Raw genomic sequence first — 19,734 nt, 5'->3', positions numbered from 1 at the left:
GAGTGGATGGAGTCAGAGGATAAAAGGCTACAGGGGTGAATAAAATAAAACATAAACATGCCCCCAACCTAACCACCACCTCCCTTGATTATGAGCAATTTATATAACTGCCGAATAAAGTGATAACGATAACGGTAAAAAAAAAAGGCAAGCGTTCAGTTACCTGATAATATGGATGGTTGCCTCTGGAACTCATTGGTGGATAAGGTATCTGTTGACCAACTCTGGGATCCACAGGTGGGTAGGATGGGTAAGGCCCTGCATATGCCTGCTGAGGATCCGTGCCGTAATCCTGATACAGGTACGGATATGGATAGCTGTAGCCCGCCTGCGGCAGCCCCTGAGGATACGGCTGCTGCAGTGGCACCTCCTGATGCGAGGGCAGCTGGGAGGCTGCTGCTGCTGTTGTTACAGGAACCTGAGCCACTGATTGCTGCTGTGTGGCAGGCTGGGCAGAAGCCAACTCTGGGTACCCATAGCCCACAGGTGCGCCATGACTGATGGCCAGCACTGAGCCTGGCTGATGCTGGTCAGAGTCATGAGCCGTGGGTGGGAGGGGCGGGGGTACTGCCTGTTGCCCCGTCATTGTGGCCATCGGCTGCTGCTGCTGTTGGACATCTTTGGTGACCTGCAGATAGAAACCTGGTTTGTCATTAATGCTGAGCCCTGCCACGTACGTCTGGCAAGGAGGAAGGTGCTGTGTGGTATTATTAAGTGGCAGGGAAGCAGGTTGATTAGCATTGGCGATGGGCTGATTCGGTGGAGAGCGACGCAAGGTGAAATCAAGCAGCTCACAGTTGGCAGATGACTCAGGCTGATGAAAACCTGGATTTCTTACATCGTCTTTACTGATGTCACTGCGTGGCTGAAGAGCGGAGGTCGGGGCAATTATGGTTGCGCCAGGTACTCGGTTAGAGGGGGGGCTGGCAGCAGGGGTGCTCTTGTCCCTTGTTGGTGGTCCTCCACCTGCAAACCTCAGGTCGAGGTGACCGTCTGCAGCCAGATTGAGTGGTGTCTGGGCAGGTGGCGATCCGAGCGCAGTGGCAAGGCCAGCAGCTGGCGGTGCAGGGCTCGCAAAGGAAACGCTTTGGCCGTCGCCTCGATCTCGCAGAGGCTGGTCGGGGCTGGACTTTGAAGCAGAGGAACTGGTCTGCAGAGGCCGAGCGAGTAGCACAGGTGGGGTTGGCGCAGCCAGAGATGGCATCAGCAGTGTGGCGTAGCTGGAACTTGCCTGGCCTTTGAGGGCTACACCTTTAGGTGCTTGGGGAAGATTCTCCATGTTGCCCACGAGCACTGGGTAGCTCGCTTCCTTGCTGCCATCTTGCGGAGGTGGGCCAACCTCAGCACAGGGTTCCTTGGCTGCTGTGGGCATAGCTGGAGCAGCTAGCGCCAGCACAATCCCGGCAGTGAAGTTCGGCAGCTCGCTCTGTGCCCACAGGGTGGCAGCTGGGCTCTCCGCTTTTGCACGGGCGCCGTGCATTCTCAAAGGTGTTCTCTTCTCTGACATCTCTGGCATGGGTGGCAACATACTTTCAGGAGCCCCTGGGCCTGCACACAGGTTTGAGCGAGTGTGCGGGATTGTGATGTTTTCCAAGTTGTCGGGTGGTTGTTCTAGGTTGCCTGGGGAGATATCTGATGCAGCTTGCTGCTGCCCCACAGTGCTGACTGCAGCCTGGCCCAGCTCCATCACCATGCTTGCTTGATCCACTTCCGCACCCTTGACTGCGAACTGCCCGTGTGACCTCACGGGCTCAAACGAGCTGTTTGCGCTGGCTTGGAAGGTGGCCATCGGCTTTGGAGATGTGGGATTGGTAGGATGCGGCAACTGGCTGTAATACATAGTCCGCCCAGCGCTCTCCGCCTCCCTGCCCGGATAGGAGGGGTCCAGAGCGAGCGGGGAAGTGTCTATCTGCTCAAAGAAGCAGGAGACGGCATCGGTCGGTGGCTTCCCGCTCTCCTGCTGGATGAAAGTGTTCGGCAGAAGTTGGGAGCGCCGCAGACTTGAGCCGCTGCTGTGACTGGTGCTGCTGTGGTTCGAGGAGATGCTGTCCGATCGCAGAGGGTGAGGTGTCACGTCCGGGGTCTCCTGATTCACAGGTGGTCCGCCTGCTGTTCCAATATTTTTGGTGACATGCTGTCCCTGGTTTGCCAAGCCAGGCACGGGCTGGAATCCCAGAGAGATCCTTTCAGGTTCACTGGGCAACACTTCTTGGTTCGGCGCAAATTCAGAATTCTCGTCATTTTCCAGTGTCAGCCCATCCCCGCCACGCTGAGGCATAGTGGGATCCTTGATCTCAGCAGGGCCTCCAGAACCCTGGATGTAAACACCGTACGGGGCAGGTGGTGGGGGAAGGAAGCCCTGGGCTTCAACACCAGAGGCTCGCCCCACTGCCTGCTGCCCTGACTCAGGAGGGGGCAATCCACTGAAGAGCAGACCTTGACTTGGCTGAAAGGCATCTCCAGTCGCTACATCAGCTCCACACTGAAAGTTTATTGCCAGGGTTTCTTTATTCTCTGCCTCGCCCCCTTTGAAAAACATAGAAACAGTACCTGGGTCAGAGTCTGGAGGGTGGCCTGACTGTGGGGGGAGACTGTCGGGTCTGGTAGATTGTTGAGGACATGGTTCTCGTGGGAAACTGTGTGCCCAGTCCTCTGGGTGGGCCAAGCCAGCGCCCGAGAAATTTTGTTGGTGCTGGGATGGGTGGAAGGGAGGTGGCCGACTACTGTCCTTGCGCTCTCCTCCAGCGAACTGGGCAAAAGACTCTGGCGGTGGATGCTGCTGCTGGCAGAAGCTGCCAGGAGCCGGATTTTGGTGAGCTGGAAAAGGTGGCAGCTGGGCTGGAGAGTAGTAACTGCCGAAGCCCTGCGTCTGGGGGTCACTGGGTTGAAAGTAGTTTTGGACGGAGGGAGGCCGACTGCCGTGACTCGCCACCCACTGGGAGGAGGTGCTTGGCTGGAGCTGTGGTGGGAAAGCCGGTGCGCCAGGAGGAAAAGGAAGTGGTTCCTGCCCGTGGGAGTTCCTTGCTTGGGAAGGGGCGGCGCCGTGACGTGGCCCAAACTCGCCGCCTTCTGGCCCTAGCCCCGTGTGAAAGTACGAGGGCTCGGGGGGTAGGCCCTGCCCGGCGTCAGGAGGGGACACGGGGAAGAACTGGCCATCACCAAAGCGTGACATCGGGGCAAGAGGCGCCGCCGGTGCACCACATGGTTCTGACCGCTCACCCGGTGTGATGGGCTGCCCGGGAAACGACCCCTGTGGGTTGTGCAAAGTGTCTGCGGGCCACCGAGGTGGAGCGTGGCTCCCGTCTTGCTGACTCAACAAAGGTGGAGGGAGCAGCGGGCCGCCACTGTTGGCGCCGTGCGGTGCTGCCAAGTCACCAGGGTGATTGGGCCGACTCAGTCCAAAAGGATCGGTGACCGGTGGTAGCGGGGCTCCGGAAAGCGGCGTGTTGGGCCGTCTGAAAGGGGTGTTGCGGCGGAAGGCATTAGGGGTGCCCCCGCTTGGTGGGGCTCCTGCAGCATTGGCGACTCCTGGCGATGATCTCGAGGGTGGTGGCTGCATGGCCAGGCTCTGCATCAAGGCGCGCGCAGCTCAAAACTTGTTCTCCAGGGGGTAGCAGGGCCGTCAGTCGTTCAGTGCCTGTGGGGGAGAGAGACCGACAGAGAGAGAGTCACTTTTCAGGTTCAGAGAAACAGACCATTACGTCTCATGTGCACAGAGATTTTCAATTGAAAACTGCCACCAACTGAAGTTTGAAACTGGACATGAAGTTCAAGTCAAATATGTGAAAAATTATTCTCACAACCTCAAGACTTAAGAGACACAAAAAGTTGCAGATGCTGAACCTTGAGCAAAAACAAACTGCTGGAGGAAGAGCGGATCAAGCAGCGCGGGGAAGGGAAAGAACAGACAACGTCGGTCAGTATATCATTGACCTATGTTCTTCAGACAGAACGTTCCCAACTTGAAATGACAGTCCACCTGGTCCAAGCCAACCACCAATCACCCGTTCACACTAGGTCAATGTTATCCCAGTGTCTCATCCACTAGGGGCAATTTACAGAGGCCAATTAACACACATCTTTGGGATATGGGAGGAAACTGGAATACCCGGTGGAAACCCATGTGGTCTCAGGAAAATCGTGCAAACTCCACAGACTGTACCCAAGTCTCTGACGCTGAGGAGCAACGGCTCTACCAGCTGCGCCACTGAGCTTTGGTTCAGAAAGTGTGCAGTTCTGTCATTTTAATTCCAAGTTGAATGATCGAATTTACCGGATCTAAAATACTTTGCTACTTTGGCCCATTCGCACATGCTGGAAAGAGTGCAGAGATTTACGAGAATGTTGTCAGGACTCGGGGGCATGAGCAATAGGGAGAGGTTTGGCAGGCTACGACTTTACACTTTGGAGCGCAGAAAGCTAAAGGGTGATCTTATAGAGGTGTATAAAATCATGGGGAATAGATAGGATAAATGCAGAGTTTTATATCAAGGGTAACTTTTTCACTCAGAGGTGGCGGGTATGTGGATTGAGCCACCAGAGGAGGTAGTTGAGACAAGTACTATAACACCATTTAAACACTTGGACAGGATCATGGATAGGAAATGGTTAGTGAGATATGGGCCAAAGATGGGCAAGTGGAACTTGCTTACATGGGGCATCATGGTTGGCATGCAGTTGAAGGGCCTGTTCTTGTGCTGTAAGACTCTCAATTATTTAAGATGTCTTTCTAAATTGATGCTTTCATTCATATCACACACAATACCATCTACCTTTGCAGAATCTGATATTTATCCTTCAACCAACTCCAATATACAATGTAATAACAATGAACTGCAGACGCTGGTTTATATCAAAGATAGACACAAACGCTGGAATAATTCTGCGGCTCAGGCACTGACCCACATGTCACCTATCCATTTTCTCCAGCGATACAGCCTAACCGGTTACTCCAGCATTTTGTGTCGATTTTCAATTGACAATCAACAGACACAATACCTGTTAAAGGTCATAAGTGATAGGAGCAGAATTAGACCATTCGGCCCATCAAGTTGACTATGCCATTCAATCATGGCTGATCTATCTCTCCCTCTTAACCCCTTTCTCCTTCCTTCTCCCCATAACCCGACACCCGTACTAATCAAGAAGTTTAAATTGGAACGTGTATAAAAATTAACCACCACTTTTATCACACTTGCGGCCAAGAATATACTCAACATTATTGGCTACGAGCATGAAAGATGCCACAAATATGATGGTGTAGAAATTAATCCAAACTAGCATATGTCCACAGGATCAAAATGAACCTGGGACTGCAGAATCAGAAATATTTTCAGTACAGACAACTTACAGGGAGGGTTGTGTAGTGCCCACTACATTCTGTCTCTGCAGAGGGATACAACTTTGTACCAATGAAAATCTGCCAGCTTACCCATCCAAACCAGTGACTCATTCTTACATCAATCCACTGTTCAAAGCATCCATGGAATTAATTGTTTACAAAACTGAAATGCACATTAACTGATGGAACTTATTTGGTGTATTTTAGAACAAAGCAATACAGCACAGTACTGCAATCTCACTAGTGGAACAACACAACCCAATTGTTCTTTGAAACCTCAGGGGCGGAATGGAAAGTGCATTTTACAAGCGATCTCATCATAATAGGGTTCACGGTGCAGCGCCCCTGGTGAACCACTAGGGGTACCGCACGATTGGCAGCCCCGCCAACAGTCTGTCTGTTTATTCATCTTCATTATTTTTAGTGTTTTTAAAAGTTTGTGTTACTGTTCTCTGGTTTGTTTTATGTGGGGCAAGGGGGAGGGGGTCGGGGGAAACTTTTTTCCCCCCAATCTCTTACCTTGCCGGAGATGCGATTGTTTTCCGGGTCGTATCTCCGGTCGCTCTGCGGCCTAACATCATGGAGCTCGACGCCTCGCTCGGGACTGACCTTGAGCCCCACCGCGGGGCATGGACTTACCATCGGGGCCTATCCCTTGCCTGGGATCGACGTTCCAACCGCGGCCTGCAGAGACTATAGATGGCGGGAGCTCCAACAATGCAGAAGGTTCGACAAGCCCCGACCCGGGGTAGATTGCTCGGTGCGGGGAGCTGAGATTCCCCCCCCCCCCCCCCCCCCCCCCCCCCCCGATGCAGGAGCTGATTAACCCGGCGCAAAGAGGCCAACCGCCGGCTACGGGAGTAAGATCGTCCCGGCAACGGAAGGCTCGAGGCCTCCGACCACGGGAGAACAAAGAAGGGAAGAGATTGAACTTTTTTCCGCCTTCCACCACAGTGAGGAATGTGGAGGAATCACTGTGGTGGATGTTTATGTTAAAATGTATTTTGTGTGTTCTCTTGCTTTTTATTTGTATGACTGACTTGGCAAATGAAATTCCTCAGTGTTGAAAACATACTTGGCTAATAAAGTATTATTGTATTGTATTGTTGTATTCAAAAAGAAATGTTTGAACATTAAATTCTTGAACATAAATTATGATTGAGAAATTAACATGCAAACGGATGTACCAACGTTAGAAATTGGAACAGGAGTAGGCGAATCACTCTCCCAAACCTTCCCTCACGTTCATGATCATGGCTGATCTTTTACTTCAAACACCTCACGCAGTGCATTCAAGACCACAACACAACATAAATAAATTACACACCTTTCTTAGTGGCACAATGTGAATAAAATGTTCACCTTCCCACTGCTATTATTATAAATCTAGGCTCTTTGGTTACAACCTCACCTGCCAGTGCCATCATTTTTCCTCACTTATTACAAAACCCCCACAATTTTGAACAATTAACTCTCACATTGACCTTCTTCACTAAGGTGTGTTCACATGATTGAACTCCTCACTCCAACACATCTCCAATACACCCTTAAAGATTTTCATGTTTCCTTACAACAAATGCTGCCATTCGGCCACCAAGTCCATGCCAATCCTCATAGAAGTCCCATTCTACACCCCTCGTTTCTGTGTAATCCATGGTGCTCAGGATTGAACACATGACATCACTTGATATGCAATGAATGTTGCTCGGCTATTTACTTGTTCACTTGGGTTATATATATATATTTATTTGTAAATCTGGCTTCTCTCCTTCCCATTTACTGCACAGCATATCAGTTCACAACTTAAAATATTCATGTGTCCTTGCAAAGTAGCAAATACTTCTTTCCCCCACTAAATGCTTGCAGCATCATGAATCTGACATTCCATATATTTATATATGCTCTGTGTTTTAAAAGGATGTACCCACTGACATCTAACTGAAAAGGGCCCAAAATGGCACGCAACTAGGTGGAGCAGGAAGGGCAGTTGTGTGGAGAATAGGTTCATCTGGGCGGTGGTGATATTTATACAGCTCACTGGCCTCAACCAATTTCTTCTAATTATTTTCAGCCCATCTGAAAACATTTATATTGCTTTGAAAACAACCCTAACCCCTCTTCTTTCCATGCCCAAAACAGTGAGAGATGATTTTTCTCACTCTTAATAGATTTCTCTCATATTTATGGCAGTGTTGGAATCAACAAGCTAAAAGGTTTCTTCATGTTCAATACAATCTTAAAACTTCAATTGAGTCTCTTAAAAGTAATCTCCTTTCCAAGGAAAGCAGCAACAGGTACACTTTTTCCTCAGTTTTTTTAATTGGAGCTCAGCTATTATTCTCATACATCTTTGATGCATTCTCTCCAGGGTCAGTATTTTCACATGTAATGAGACCAGTCCATGCGTTTTGAGCTTGGATATCTTTGGAAATAAATGCCAGTACGTATGTTATTCCATTTTGTTAATAAGCACGTTGGTTCCAATTTGTCTCAGCAGCCAAGCCAGGCTACCCAGCCTGGCCACTACTGTTGGACTGAATGAATAGGCAACGACAGGTTTAAGTTCAAGGGCAACAACCAATGCAGCTGACATGCAGAGTAAAAAAACAAATAGGTAAATTAATAATCATATTTTCACATAAGAATACATGGCAGTACTTCAAGCAAAGGGCTACATGGCAATGAATCTCACCATGAAATGGGAGCACAGGAGAAAGTTGACAGCGAGGAGCAGGCACGTGAGAGAAAGAAGATGGCATGCGTGAGGGCATGAGAGAAAGGACGGTGAGGGAGGGGATGAGAAAGAGAGAGAGGATGGCGAGGGGGGTGCAAGAAGAAAGGATCGCGGGGAGAAAAGAGACAGTGCGAGAGAAATAGGATGGCGAGGACGGACGGGGAGCAAGAGCGAAAGAGAACGACGAGGGGAACAAGAGAAAGAAAGGATAGCAAGGTGGGGAAGATAAAGAAAGGAGGGCAAGGAAGAAGGAGGGCACAAGAGACAGATGATGGTGAGGTGCAAGAGCAAGGATGATGGGGAAAGGATGGCAAGGGGGGGTTCAAGAGAAAGATGAAGGGGTAGATGTGTGGACAAGAGGAGAAAAAGGGGAATGAGAATGAGGGGGGTGGGGAAAGAAAACAGGATTGAGGGGGGCCGTGAGAAACAAAAAAGCAATCATATGCTGTAGCCTGGCTCTCACACAGGTCCACAACTAAAACAAAGCATCTCGCAGTCCAGAAACAATCTGCCAACTGTTCAAATAATCAAACGCAGTCACTGAGCTGCACCTATCCTGACCGATTTATTACATACTGCTGGCTTGCCCGGATATCCTGCATTGTAAACACAGCCAGGGTTGCAGCCAACCATAGATGGAGTGTGTGAAAAGAAAACAAACTAAGATGATACAATCCAGATTGATATGCTGCACCATTATGACGAATCAGATTACACTGTATGCAATCAGGTACTTCCCACTAAATGAAGCAAGTTACTGGGTTAAAAATTATTTGCCATACATGAATAATTTAAGAATTTTATTACTTGATGTGACAAATGTCATCTACACAACAAGACGCAACTGTGCTACTGTAGGCGCCAACATTTCTCACTAAGTCTACATATGTTGTATCTTACAATAATTGTTCTGGTTTTTGCACTGGATTTCAAAAAAATAAAATATCTATATTCATCTAATTCCTAGTTATATGTTAGAAGACAGACATTGTCCCAACTTTATCCTGTATCTGTACAACTCAATTGTAATAGACACAAAATGCTGGAGTAACTCAGCGGGACAGGCAGCATCTCTGGAGAGAAGGAATGGGTGACGTTTCAGGTCGAGACTCTTCTTCAGACTGATTTCACATCTGAAGGGTCTCGAAACGTTCTTTCCTACACAGCTTGATTGGCTTTTCGCTGATTGGATAGCACGCACCCAAAAAGCTTTCCACTGTACCTCAATATATGTGGAAATACTTCAGAGATAACAGGCCCTTCGGCCCACCGTGTCCACGCCGACCAACGATCACCCAGTACAATAGTACTACCCTAAACACTAGGGTGTAAATTTGCAATTTACAGAGGCCAATTAACATACAATCCTGTACGTCTTTGGAATGTTGGAGGAAACTGGAGCACCTGGAGAAAACCCAAATGGTCACAGGGAGAACGTACAAACTCGGTACAAAGAGCACCCGTAGTCAGGATCAAACCCGGGTCTCTGGCGCTGTAAGGCAGCAACTCTGCCGCTGTGCCGCCCAATAATAAACTAAACTGTTACAAACAAAGAATTGCAGATGCTGGTTAATACACAACAGGACACAAATTGCTGGAGTAATTCAGCAGGTCAGGCTGCATCTCTGGAGAACATGGATAGAGTACGCTTCGGGTTGAGACCCTTCTTCAGGCATATCAGTTTGAAGAGGGGTCTTGATCCAAAAAGTCATCACTCCAGATGCTGCCTGACCCACTGAGTTACTCCAGCACTTTTGTGTTCCAAACTTTTACATCTGCCGCTCTAAATTTCTTGTTTATAAGAGCGAGTAATATAACAGAACAAGCAAAACACAAAACAAGAACCAAGTTAACGACACGGAATCACAAAGAAAAATTAACACTGGTGACTAATGGGCAACTTAAAATAAAAGGAGGAAAGCATAGAGGAAAACATGCTACACAGCTAGTCAGAGCTGTAGTTTAATTGCTTTACTCTTCTGTTGAATGCATAGAAAGCCTAAATACCAAAGCAATGTCCTAACCATGATAAAACAGAAAATGCTGGAAACACCCAGTGTGTCAAAAAGCACCTGCGGAAATAAACGGTTAATGTTTCAAATCTCTCAACCACGAGCAGCATCACAGCAGAATCCAATCCCATCTTCAACACAACCTCTACAGTGTGGCATATTCTGATCTCAGTCATTAGTTATTTATTACAAGTTTGGCCAATTTACTTACAAACCCATTCACTCAATGAGACCAATTTAAGAGTCTCTGTTGCTGAAAACCAAATTAAAAATTCAGAAGCTAATAAAAAACAAATGGCACTCAGCGCCCATAGACAGAGAACTAGAGATAACATTACAGGTTGAAGGACTTGGAAAAAGCATAGAGCTGATAATTTGTTTTTAACGGGGGGGGGAATAAAAGAGGATGTTCTCTTGGCTCCATTAATCTTTGAAAGGGTGGGGGTTGAATTGGTGAGACATTATGATGCTGATAACATGTGGTTAACAGATTAATGAAGGGTTAGATAAAATAAACACACTAAAGGCAAGTCAAAGTTATGGAAAATTTCCAGATCAGAAAGTATCAGTGCATAGAGAAATTGAGTTCATAATGTAAATGGATGGATAGCCTTTACATAACTGGTGGTCCTGATATGAACAAGGAAAGCGAGTTACATGAAATTGTTAAATTCAATATTAAGTCTTAAAGACTGCAACATGTCCAGGCAGAAGAAGAGGTGCTGATCCTCAACCTTTCATTGGAACAGTGCAGGAGGCCACAGACAGATAGGTCAAAGTGGGAGCAGGATAGAGAATTAAAATGACAGCCAACTAAAAGCGGAGGGTTACAACAGTGGACAAAGGTGTTCTGCAAAGTTATCACCCAGCATGCATTTTATTTCTTGAATATAGAGGCAACCACATTCTTATCAGTGAGTGCAAAACACAAAATTGGAAATGCAAGCTTCCCTACTGTCATCTTAAGTACAAAGTTCCTCTAGGGAGCACATTTACCAACAGAGCAGCTTAAAACAAGAACATTTTCAAAGCTGTGCAGCATTTTGGCTTTATAGAAAACTCATTACAGCCTCTTGTCAAATCCTGCCTATCCTGTGCAGAAACAAAAAGCAAGATGCATTTAGAACTAAAAGGCATTTCCCATTTGGATTCAAGTGAATGCAAAACACTAAATTGGAAATTTAGTACAAATTTCCTCTTGGTGGCAAATTTAGAATTAGATTTTAGGAAAGATGCATTTGGATCCGATAGGCAATTCCCAATTTGATTTCATTTAAGCCTTTGCTGAATCCACACACAAAAATTCCCTTGGTGAGCTATTTATAGAATCATAGCTTTCTCTTCATTTGACAGTGTAATCATTCCGCACGGGAGACCATTTAGCCTCGCATGATTCCAGCAGTTATCCTGGAAATATTCAGTTGCTCCTACTCCCAATCTTTGCAAGTATTTATACAAAATTCCCTTCTGCACGTCAATTTTTAATATGCTCCCATCATTTCATGCAGTGAGCCAAAGATGACAACACAATGAAAATACCATCTACCCTCTAATCCTTTTGCAACTTATCCAAAACCTCCTGCTGACAGCAACTATTTCTCCTTTTCACTATCAAAATGCCCGGCAGCATTCTATACTTTAAGGAAAACACACAACTCTTCTATCTTACCAGATAACTAAAACCACTTACTATGGAGCCATTCCAATAAATCTCCTTTGCAACCTAAGTAGGCCTTGATGTGCTTCCCAAAAGAACCAGAATTATATCTTTCTAATTAGATCCCGGCTCCCAGGATGTACCACTCCATGGAGCCAAACGAAAAAAGACCCGTCGGGCCGCAGCCTGCAGGGGGAAGATCAGAAGCTACCAAGCTAGGCGCCAAAGACCAGAGAGTCGAGGAGGAGAGAGCCGCTGGAAACGACAGACAGGAGGAGTGGGCTGGTGGGACTGGGGTATTCGAGCCTCTAGCGTCTTCGAGGTCAGCTGCCGGAGGCGCCCTCAGGACACAGATATGGTCGGGCGAGGAGAGGCACGTCGGTTTGTGGGCTGAGCCAGTCGAGGGCGACGGAGGAGGCACTGCGACAGCCTGAGGGTTATCTGGCTCGAGAGCCGCTCCAGTACATCGTGCACGTGGACCAGGCTTTGGGCTTTTTGTAAACGGCGCTAAAATATCGAGACTCGTGCATCCATGATCTAAGCAAAAAGCATTTTACTGTGCAGTGCACATGTGACAATAAAGCACCATTGAACTATTGTCTAGTTATGCCATCAGCCAGCTTTGCCTCACTTTCTTCACTAGCACCCAGCCATACAGACTAAGCTCCATGCTCATGCCAATACCATGAAGAAGCGTCTGTGCAGAAGTAGTCTTTGACAATATTGGAAGATGATCCCAAAGGCAAGAGAATGCAGTAAGGTAGACAAAGGAAATAAAGGACAAAACTGGCTTATGATATCCTTCTGTACTTGCATTTACATATTGAATGGTGTAGTTCTAAAAAGCATTGAGGAGTCCAAGTATCCTCAAGATAATGAAGGTAGTGTACATAATACTGATCTGCATTAGCTAGGGCACAGAATACAACGTTATGGTACAAGTTGATAAAACATTGATTAGACCATGACTGCAATACTCTGAGCAGTTCTGGTTATTGCACAAAGAAAGGATGTGACTGCAGAGAAGATTCATCAAGATGCTGCCTGTGATGGAGTGTTTCATAATGAGAGATTGGACAGGCTGCTGTGTTTTCCATGGAGCAGGTGAGGATGAGGAGGGACTGGATTGAGGTACATAAAATTATGAGTGGCATAGACAAGGGAGATAATAAGAAACCTTTCCTCATAGCGATGGTGTTAAAAACACTTAGATGTAGGTAGGTTTACAATGAGGGTATCTGTGTGGATTTTGTGTCTCTCCTAATTGTACATGCCTCATTACATACTTTGTATTTAAATGGCATATAGATGAGCATTTGAATTGCGAAGGAATCAAAGGCCCATGGACCAAGTGCTGGCAAATGAGATTAGCATAGATCGGCACAGACATGGTGGCACAAGCGGCCTTTTGCTATGCTGTATGACTCTAAAATTTAGTTTACTTTAAGTGAAATGATTTGCTATCCACAATATTAATCACACTTCAAAAAGTGAAAAAGTACTTCATATCTAAAACACCTTGCAATTCCCAGAAGTTATTAAAAATCTGTATGAATACACATTTCCTTCCCTTGCATTAATTTGCTCCTGTTGCAAACTGAGCAGTCAGAAGAACGGTCACCTTGGTGGTCAGAGTACTCAAATTGCAAGACTGAAGTGAAGTGATAAAATGTCACCAGGGTACATCCAGATTGGTCTTGGGAGATTTGGGGATGGTTTAGGAGATTGTGACACAAGCACACCTCAAAAGGCTATCACGATCACCTTTTCAGATCAACTACAGGATGGATAATAAACAACTGGGGTTGCCAGCAATACATATATCCTAAGAATATATTAAACCAAAGTCCCAGATTAAAAGAGATTAAGTAGAAATTGACAAAAGGACAAACTAAATCACGTTTTTAAAACCAAGCAAATGTTTTTTAAATGAGATGCGTGTACCGCCTTGTGCAATACTGAGCGAGTCAGGCAAGGACGATCCAGTCAGTGCTGAGCTGGCAGTTCTCAAGTTAAGGGTGTTACAGGTGACATCAGTGTGAAAAATATATTAATGAAAAAAAAAAAAATCAGACAATTTTGCTACTCACAACATATGCTGCTAGAATAAGATAAGTCTGCACAGGGGGCAGACTGATAATCAACATCAACACAGGATTAAAGGGTCCGATAGCTCTCTCCTGCTTCTGCTTGCATTCTTATATCCTGCTCCAGCTGAAACCCACTCCCAGAGTAACCAGTTCACAACTGGGCTGCTAGTACCAATTTCAATCCGGTACAAGTCAAAGCATTCTGTAAAATATACTAAAAAAAATAATCACAGAAACACCAAGACGTTGTACTCCTCTGATTCCACCTGACTGATCAAAATTTCACCTTAAAGATCATCCCTTTCCCCTGCTTCAAGTACACGTTTGTTCCTGCATCAGAAACAATCGTTGGCCAGCGTTTCAAGCCCATTGAAAGGTCAGTTAATTATATATTAACTTTTCACTTTTCCAAAGTTCCACGTCACAATTAAACATCTATCAATGCCAGTTAAAGACTGACACCTTCCTCACAATAACACAAGTTAAAAAAGTTAAAATGCCTTTTATCTGTAAGAAACTTAATGAGCAATGAATAGTCAGATGGGGAAAAAAAAGAGAATACGTGGCACTGAAACAAAAAATAATAAATAATAAAGGATGTTGTGTGATGAATAAATATTCACAAGGACAAAGATAACTTCCTAGTCCTTCAAATGGCACCATGAAATATTTTACATTGAGTGCAATCCAGGCTTCGGTTTAATTTTTTCCAAAAAATATTAGTCCCAATTGCGCACTGCTTCCTGACACTGCAGTGCAGATCATCTTGAATTATGAGAAATCTGTAAAGCTGCGTTTAAACTCACAATCCCTTCACATGCTACTCACTGTGCTGCAGTTGACAATCAAATAGCCTCTGCATGCTTGATCATGAGAATGTGCGATGTTCAAAGGTTTGAACTGTGTACAGACAGTTTTAATACAGCCCATGAAACAGGTCAGTGGCAGAAAGTGACTGACAATAGGGATAAAAATAAGTGAAATAAAATGAAAAGGATAACAAGTACTTTCCGAGGCTGTGGCTACCAATCTGAACCCCAATTTCCAAACCTCCACCCCATTACAGTAAGTAAAAATCTCAAATAAAAACAGAAAGTGCGAGAAAGAGTCAGCAGGTCAGACTGCATCTGTGGAAGGAGAAACAGTTAACGTTTCAGGTTGAAGACTATTCCCCTTGGCCGACTTGTTGAATGTTTTCTGTTTACTCCCCAGTCAGACCTACGTAACTCACGGCCAACTACCATCCCTCCCCCGCAAAAACACCTAAAGCTTTACAACTTCCAGTCTTAATTTAGTTCAGACCTTGCCCCTTGCACTTTACCATCAGCCTCTTTGCCCTGTTGGCCACCTCCTTCAACCGCCTCCAACAAACCAGGCAGTCATCCCCACAGGGAGTGAGTGAGGGACCTGGGTCGCTGTCAAGAGTGTTATATTGTCATATGTCCCAGGTAGAACAATTAAATTCTTACTTGCAGCAGCACAACAAAATATGTAAACATAATACACCATAAACAGTATAAACAAGAAAAAGTTGTGTATATCGACAACCATACGCACACATAAAAAACACACACATATAGGCACACATAGACACATATATACACACATACTATATACACACACATATATATGCACATATATATACACATATATATATACACACATATATATGCACATATATATATACACACATACACATATATATATATACACACACACATGCATATACACACATGAAAAACAAACAATAAGGGCAAAATGACAAAACCAATGCCAGCAAGTGTATGTATTTATGAGCTTATTTGGAGGTTGTAGTGTTTAATAGCCTGATGGCTGTAGGGAAGCAGCTGTTCCTGAACCCGGACGTAGCAGTTTGCGGGCACCTGTACCTTCTTCACGATGGCAGTGGTGAAATGAGTGTGTGGCCAGGGTGGCGTGGGTCTCTGATGATGCTGGCTGCCTTTTTGAGACAGCGACTCCTGTAAATCCCTTCGATGGTGGCCGCCGAACCCCCGGCTTCCACCCTCCCCACCAGGCCTACACATGGCAGCCTCCCACCACCTCAATCGAGATGTCATCAGTCTGACCGCCGCCGCCGCCTCCTCCGCTTGCCCCCTGGACATTCCGGTACGGGAGGGACGCGTCCTCACCTGGTGCAGCCCTGGGGTCGAGCGGCTCCGCTCCGCGCCGTTACTGAGCCGACCGAGCGGACAACCGGCGCCATCTTCACTCGCCAAGCGGCGACGTGTACATCGTGACGTCACGCGCCGGGTACGTCGCGGGTCGCCCGTCGTCGGGTACGTCGTGACGTTGCGCACGCCCGGCGTCGTGGCGTCATCCCCCCCCTCCTCTTCCCAACACGAAGGGAAAGATCTTTCCAGAAAAGGTATTTGTTTTTTCTCTGCAAACTATTTACATGGCTGTTTGGTACAAGACCGTCAAATGATGAGAGCACCGTATTTATTAAGTAAGAAGACTTCGGAGTTTCCGTGACGGAATTAGCCGGTGAAGCACGAAGTCATAAAGGGACCATGTCCTGATAACTTGGCTCAGAGCAGGAGCCAGTGCACTTGGCCTTGGGCCCACGTCCCCTCTTGAAGTATTTACTATACGATGTTTTCAAGAGAGAGTTACACAGAGCTCTCAGGGCTATCTGAATCAAGGGGTATGGGGAGAAAGCAGGAACAGGGTACTGCTTGTAGTAGGTACACAAAATTGCTGGGGAAACTCAGCGGGTGCAGCAGCATCTATGGAGCGAAGGAAATAGGCGACGTTTCGGGCCGAAACCCTTCACTGATGCTGCTGCACCTGCTGAGTTTCCCCAGCAATTTTGTGTACCTTCGATATTCCAGCATCTGCAGTTCCCTTTTGAATACTGATTGTAGTAAATGCTTACTATTTTCTGTGTGCTTAAGCAAAGCAAGAATTTCATTGTCCTATATACAGGGACACATGACAATAAACTCACTTGAACTTGAACTTGATTGTGGATGATCAGCCATGGAATTCTCTGGATTCTTTCTCCAGGTTCTCTGGATGCTTTCAAGAGAGAGCTAGATAGGGCTCTTAAAGATAGCGGAGTCAGGAGATATGGGGAGAAGGCAGGAACGTGGTACTGATTGGGGGTGATCAGCCATGATCATATTGAATGGCTGTGCTGGCTCGAGGGGCCGAATTGCTACTCCTGCACCTGTTTTCTATGTTTCCATGATACGACACCATATAACTTTATTTATCTCAGGAGAGAAATTGATTTCACCAACAGTCATAAAACACAAAATACATGGAATATGAAATTAAAGTGACGAAAGTAAACTCCCTTTACGCTGGCATCAGCCAGTCTTTCCTGTCCCGCCTGCAACTGGTCCAAAACGCTGCAGCGAGACTCCTGATGGGCACCCGAAAAAGGGACCACATCACCCCGACTCTGGCCTCCGAATAAATTTCAAGATCTTTCATTATGTTTACAAAGCCCTTAACGGGCTTGTCCCCATCTACATCAAAAGTCTGCTTACCCACCACACCACCTCCAGGTCCCTCACATCGGCCGACTTGGGGTTACTAAACATCCCGCGGTCTAGGCATAAGCTCAGGGGCGACCGCTCCTTTGCGGTTGCAGCTCCTAGACTGTGGAACAGTATCCCTCTTCCCATCAGAACTGCCCCCTCTATCGACTCTCTTAAGTCGAGACTAAAAACTCATCTTTACTCTCAAGCCTTTCTTGACGTCCTCTGAGGGAGGGCTATATGTATGTATTTATGTATGTACTTAATCTATGAACCAATGTTGTATAACGTTAGTACCTCCACCAATGTAAAGCACTTTGGCAACGAGAGTTGTTTTTAAATGTGCTATAGAAATAAAAGTGACTTGACTTGACGAGTGGAAAGGGGTGGGAGATTGCAACCTTCACGTGGTCCACCCTGTTTTGACGAATGCAATCAACCTGGCGTGCATAAACAAAAGATCAAACAGAACAAGTTGTCTTACAACTTTAGGCTGTGCACGACATACGCAAGAAGAAGAAAAAGACGAGTGGAAAAAATTGGGTATGTTCAAAGATCAAGGAGGGGGAGTTAGTCTACTCCACGACAGAAGGGGGAGGAGTTGTACAGTTTGATAGCCACAGAGAAGAAGGATTTCCTGTGGCGTTCTGTCCTGCATCTTGGTGGAACCAGTCTGTGGCTGAAGGTGTTCCTCAGGTTGACCAGTGTGTCATTACTTAGCCCAATTACCCAACAAACCTGGGATGTGGGAGGAAACCGAGCACCCGGAGAAAACCCACTGTCAATGCAAAATCAGAATCTTGAGCGATAAACAATCTGCTGGAGGAACTCCGTGAATCAGGCAGTCGCCTGCCCATTTCCCTCCACCAATGCTGCCTGACCCACCAGCAATTTGATTTTTGCACAAATGCACTTTTGATATGTCCCAAAGTGGACTCAGTGGACCAAAGGGGCCGTTTTCATCCTGTATCGCTAAAGCTAAAACAAAAACTAAATTAATTATTTTGAACTCTATTGAATCCATTGCAGGAAGTGCCATTTCAAATTGTCCTACCGCAGTTCCACTCAACTCCAGTCGAGGGCGTCAGAGGCCCAGTGAGCAGCTGCCTGACAGACTGAGGCTCAAAGTCCAATGTTCAGGAGTGCCCAGGCAGAATGTTCTCAGATACTCTGCCAATGTGCCTCCAGCTTATGAACCCTCGTCATGGGTAGCTTACAATCCTGCGGTATGAACATTAAAATCTCCAAGTTTAACTAACCTCTAACAGTCCTCCCCTTTCTCCGCCATTCCCTCCCTATCTCTCCCCCCCCTCCCCTGTCCTCGTCCAGGACTCCCACCATTTTCCCCTCCCCCTCCATAGGTCCCGACTCAAAATGTCACCCATCAACTTTAGCCAGAGATGCTGCCTGGACCGAGGTGTTACTCCAGCACTTTGGGTCCCACATTCCTTCCTCTGGCTTCACAATTTTCAACTCCCCCCCTCTGTCTGTCTCACACCTGTTTCAATCACTGGCCTTTGTTCCAACCAATCCACCTATCAAACCCTCCTCACCTGTGTCCACCAACACTGATGTTCATCTGGTTCATTTATGATTATTTTGGAGATCTTGCTTCTGCAGTTCATGTATCAAATTGTTGCTACCCTTCAAAAGCACTTCAGTGGCTGAGGCAATGAAACGGGACATAAATTTGTTTTTCTAAAATAGACACAAAAAGCTGGAGTAACTCAGGGGGACAGGTAGCATCTCTGGAGAGAAGGAATGGGTGACGTTTTGGGTCAAGACCCTTCTTCAGAAACATCACCCATTCCTTCCCTCCAGAGATACTGCCTGTTCTGCTGAGTTACTCCAGATTTTTGTGTCTATCTTCGGTTTAAACCTGCATCTGCAGTTCCTTCCTGCACAATTTGTTTTTCTAGCTGCCTTTGCAATATCTTTAGATGGCTCATGGACAATTCAGTGTAATTAATGATGTTCTATGGCACAAATAGTGCTCTATAAGCCTAGGTTCTTGCCTTGGGTGATGCACAAGTTTTAGTTTAGAGATACTGCAGGGAAACGAGCCCTTCAGCCCAACGAGTCTGCTGACAATCGATCACTCCTTCACACTAGTTCTATGTTATCCCACTTTCGTATCCACTCCCCACATACTAGGGGCAATTTTTGCAGAGACCAATTAACCTCATGTCTTCGAGATGCGGGAGGATACCCAGAGGAAACAATCAAAGGAAGTAGGTACAAACTCCACACAGGCAGCATCTGAGGTCAGGATCGAACCTGGGTCTCCAGCGCTATGAGGCAGCAGTTCTACCAGCTGCGCTACTGTGCTGCCCAAGATGAAGAGAACGAGACCAGGAGCTACAAGACCCCAAAACGACCAAGGAAATGGAGTTC

The 19,734-nt window shown here is 46.4% G+C and overlaps 1 protein-coding gene across 5 annotated transcripts in view; it reads right to left on the bottom strand.

The window, feature by feature from the left end:
- sec16a (SEC16 homolog A, endoplasmic reticulum export factor) overlaps nucleotides 1–16,085 on the bottom strand; it is a 52,907-nt gene extending 36,822 nt beyond the window's left edge. For 4 of the 5 annotated variants that reach the window (XM_033049286.1, XM_033049290.1, XM_033049291.1 and 1 more), the window contains exons 1-2: nucleotides 15,985–16,084; nucleotides 164–3,637 (exon numbers count right to left, since the gene is read on the bottom strand). In XM_033049286.1, coding sequence (XP_032905177.1) covers nucleotides 164–3,574 — 3,411 coding nt within the window. In that variant the 5' untranslated portion in view covers nucleotides 3,575–3,637; nucleotides 15,985–16,084. Of the gene's footprint in view, nucleotides 1–163; nucleotides 3,638–15,984 lie in introns of all 5 variants that reach the window. The other variant, XM_033049289.1, reaches the window with a different exon arrangement.
- Between the last annotated feature and the right edge of the window lie 3,649 nt (nucleotides 16,086–19,734).

This window comes from Amblyraja radiata, chromosome 32 (genome assembly GCF_010909765.2).
Source record: "Amblyraja radiata isolate CabotCenter1 chromosome 32, sAmbRad1.1.pri, whole genome shotgun sequence".
Lineage (NCBI taxonomy): Eukaryota > Metazoa > Chordata > Chondrichthyes > Rajiformes > Rajidae > Amblyraja > Amblyraja radiata.
The sequence above is the reverse complement of the archived record's forward strand: the minus strand, read 5'-3'. Positions and strand labels throughout refer to the sequence as shown.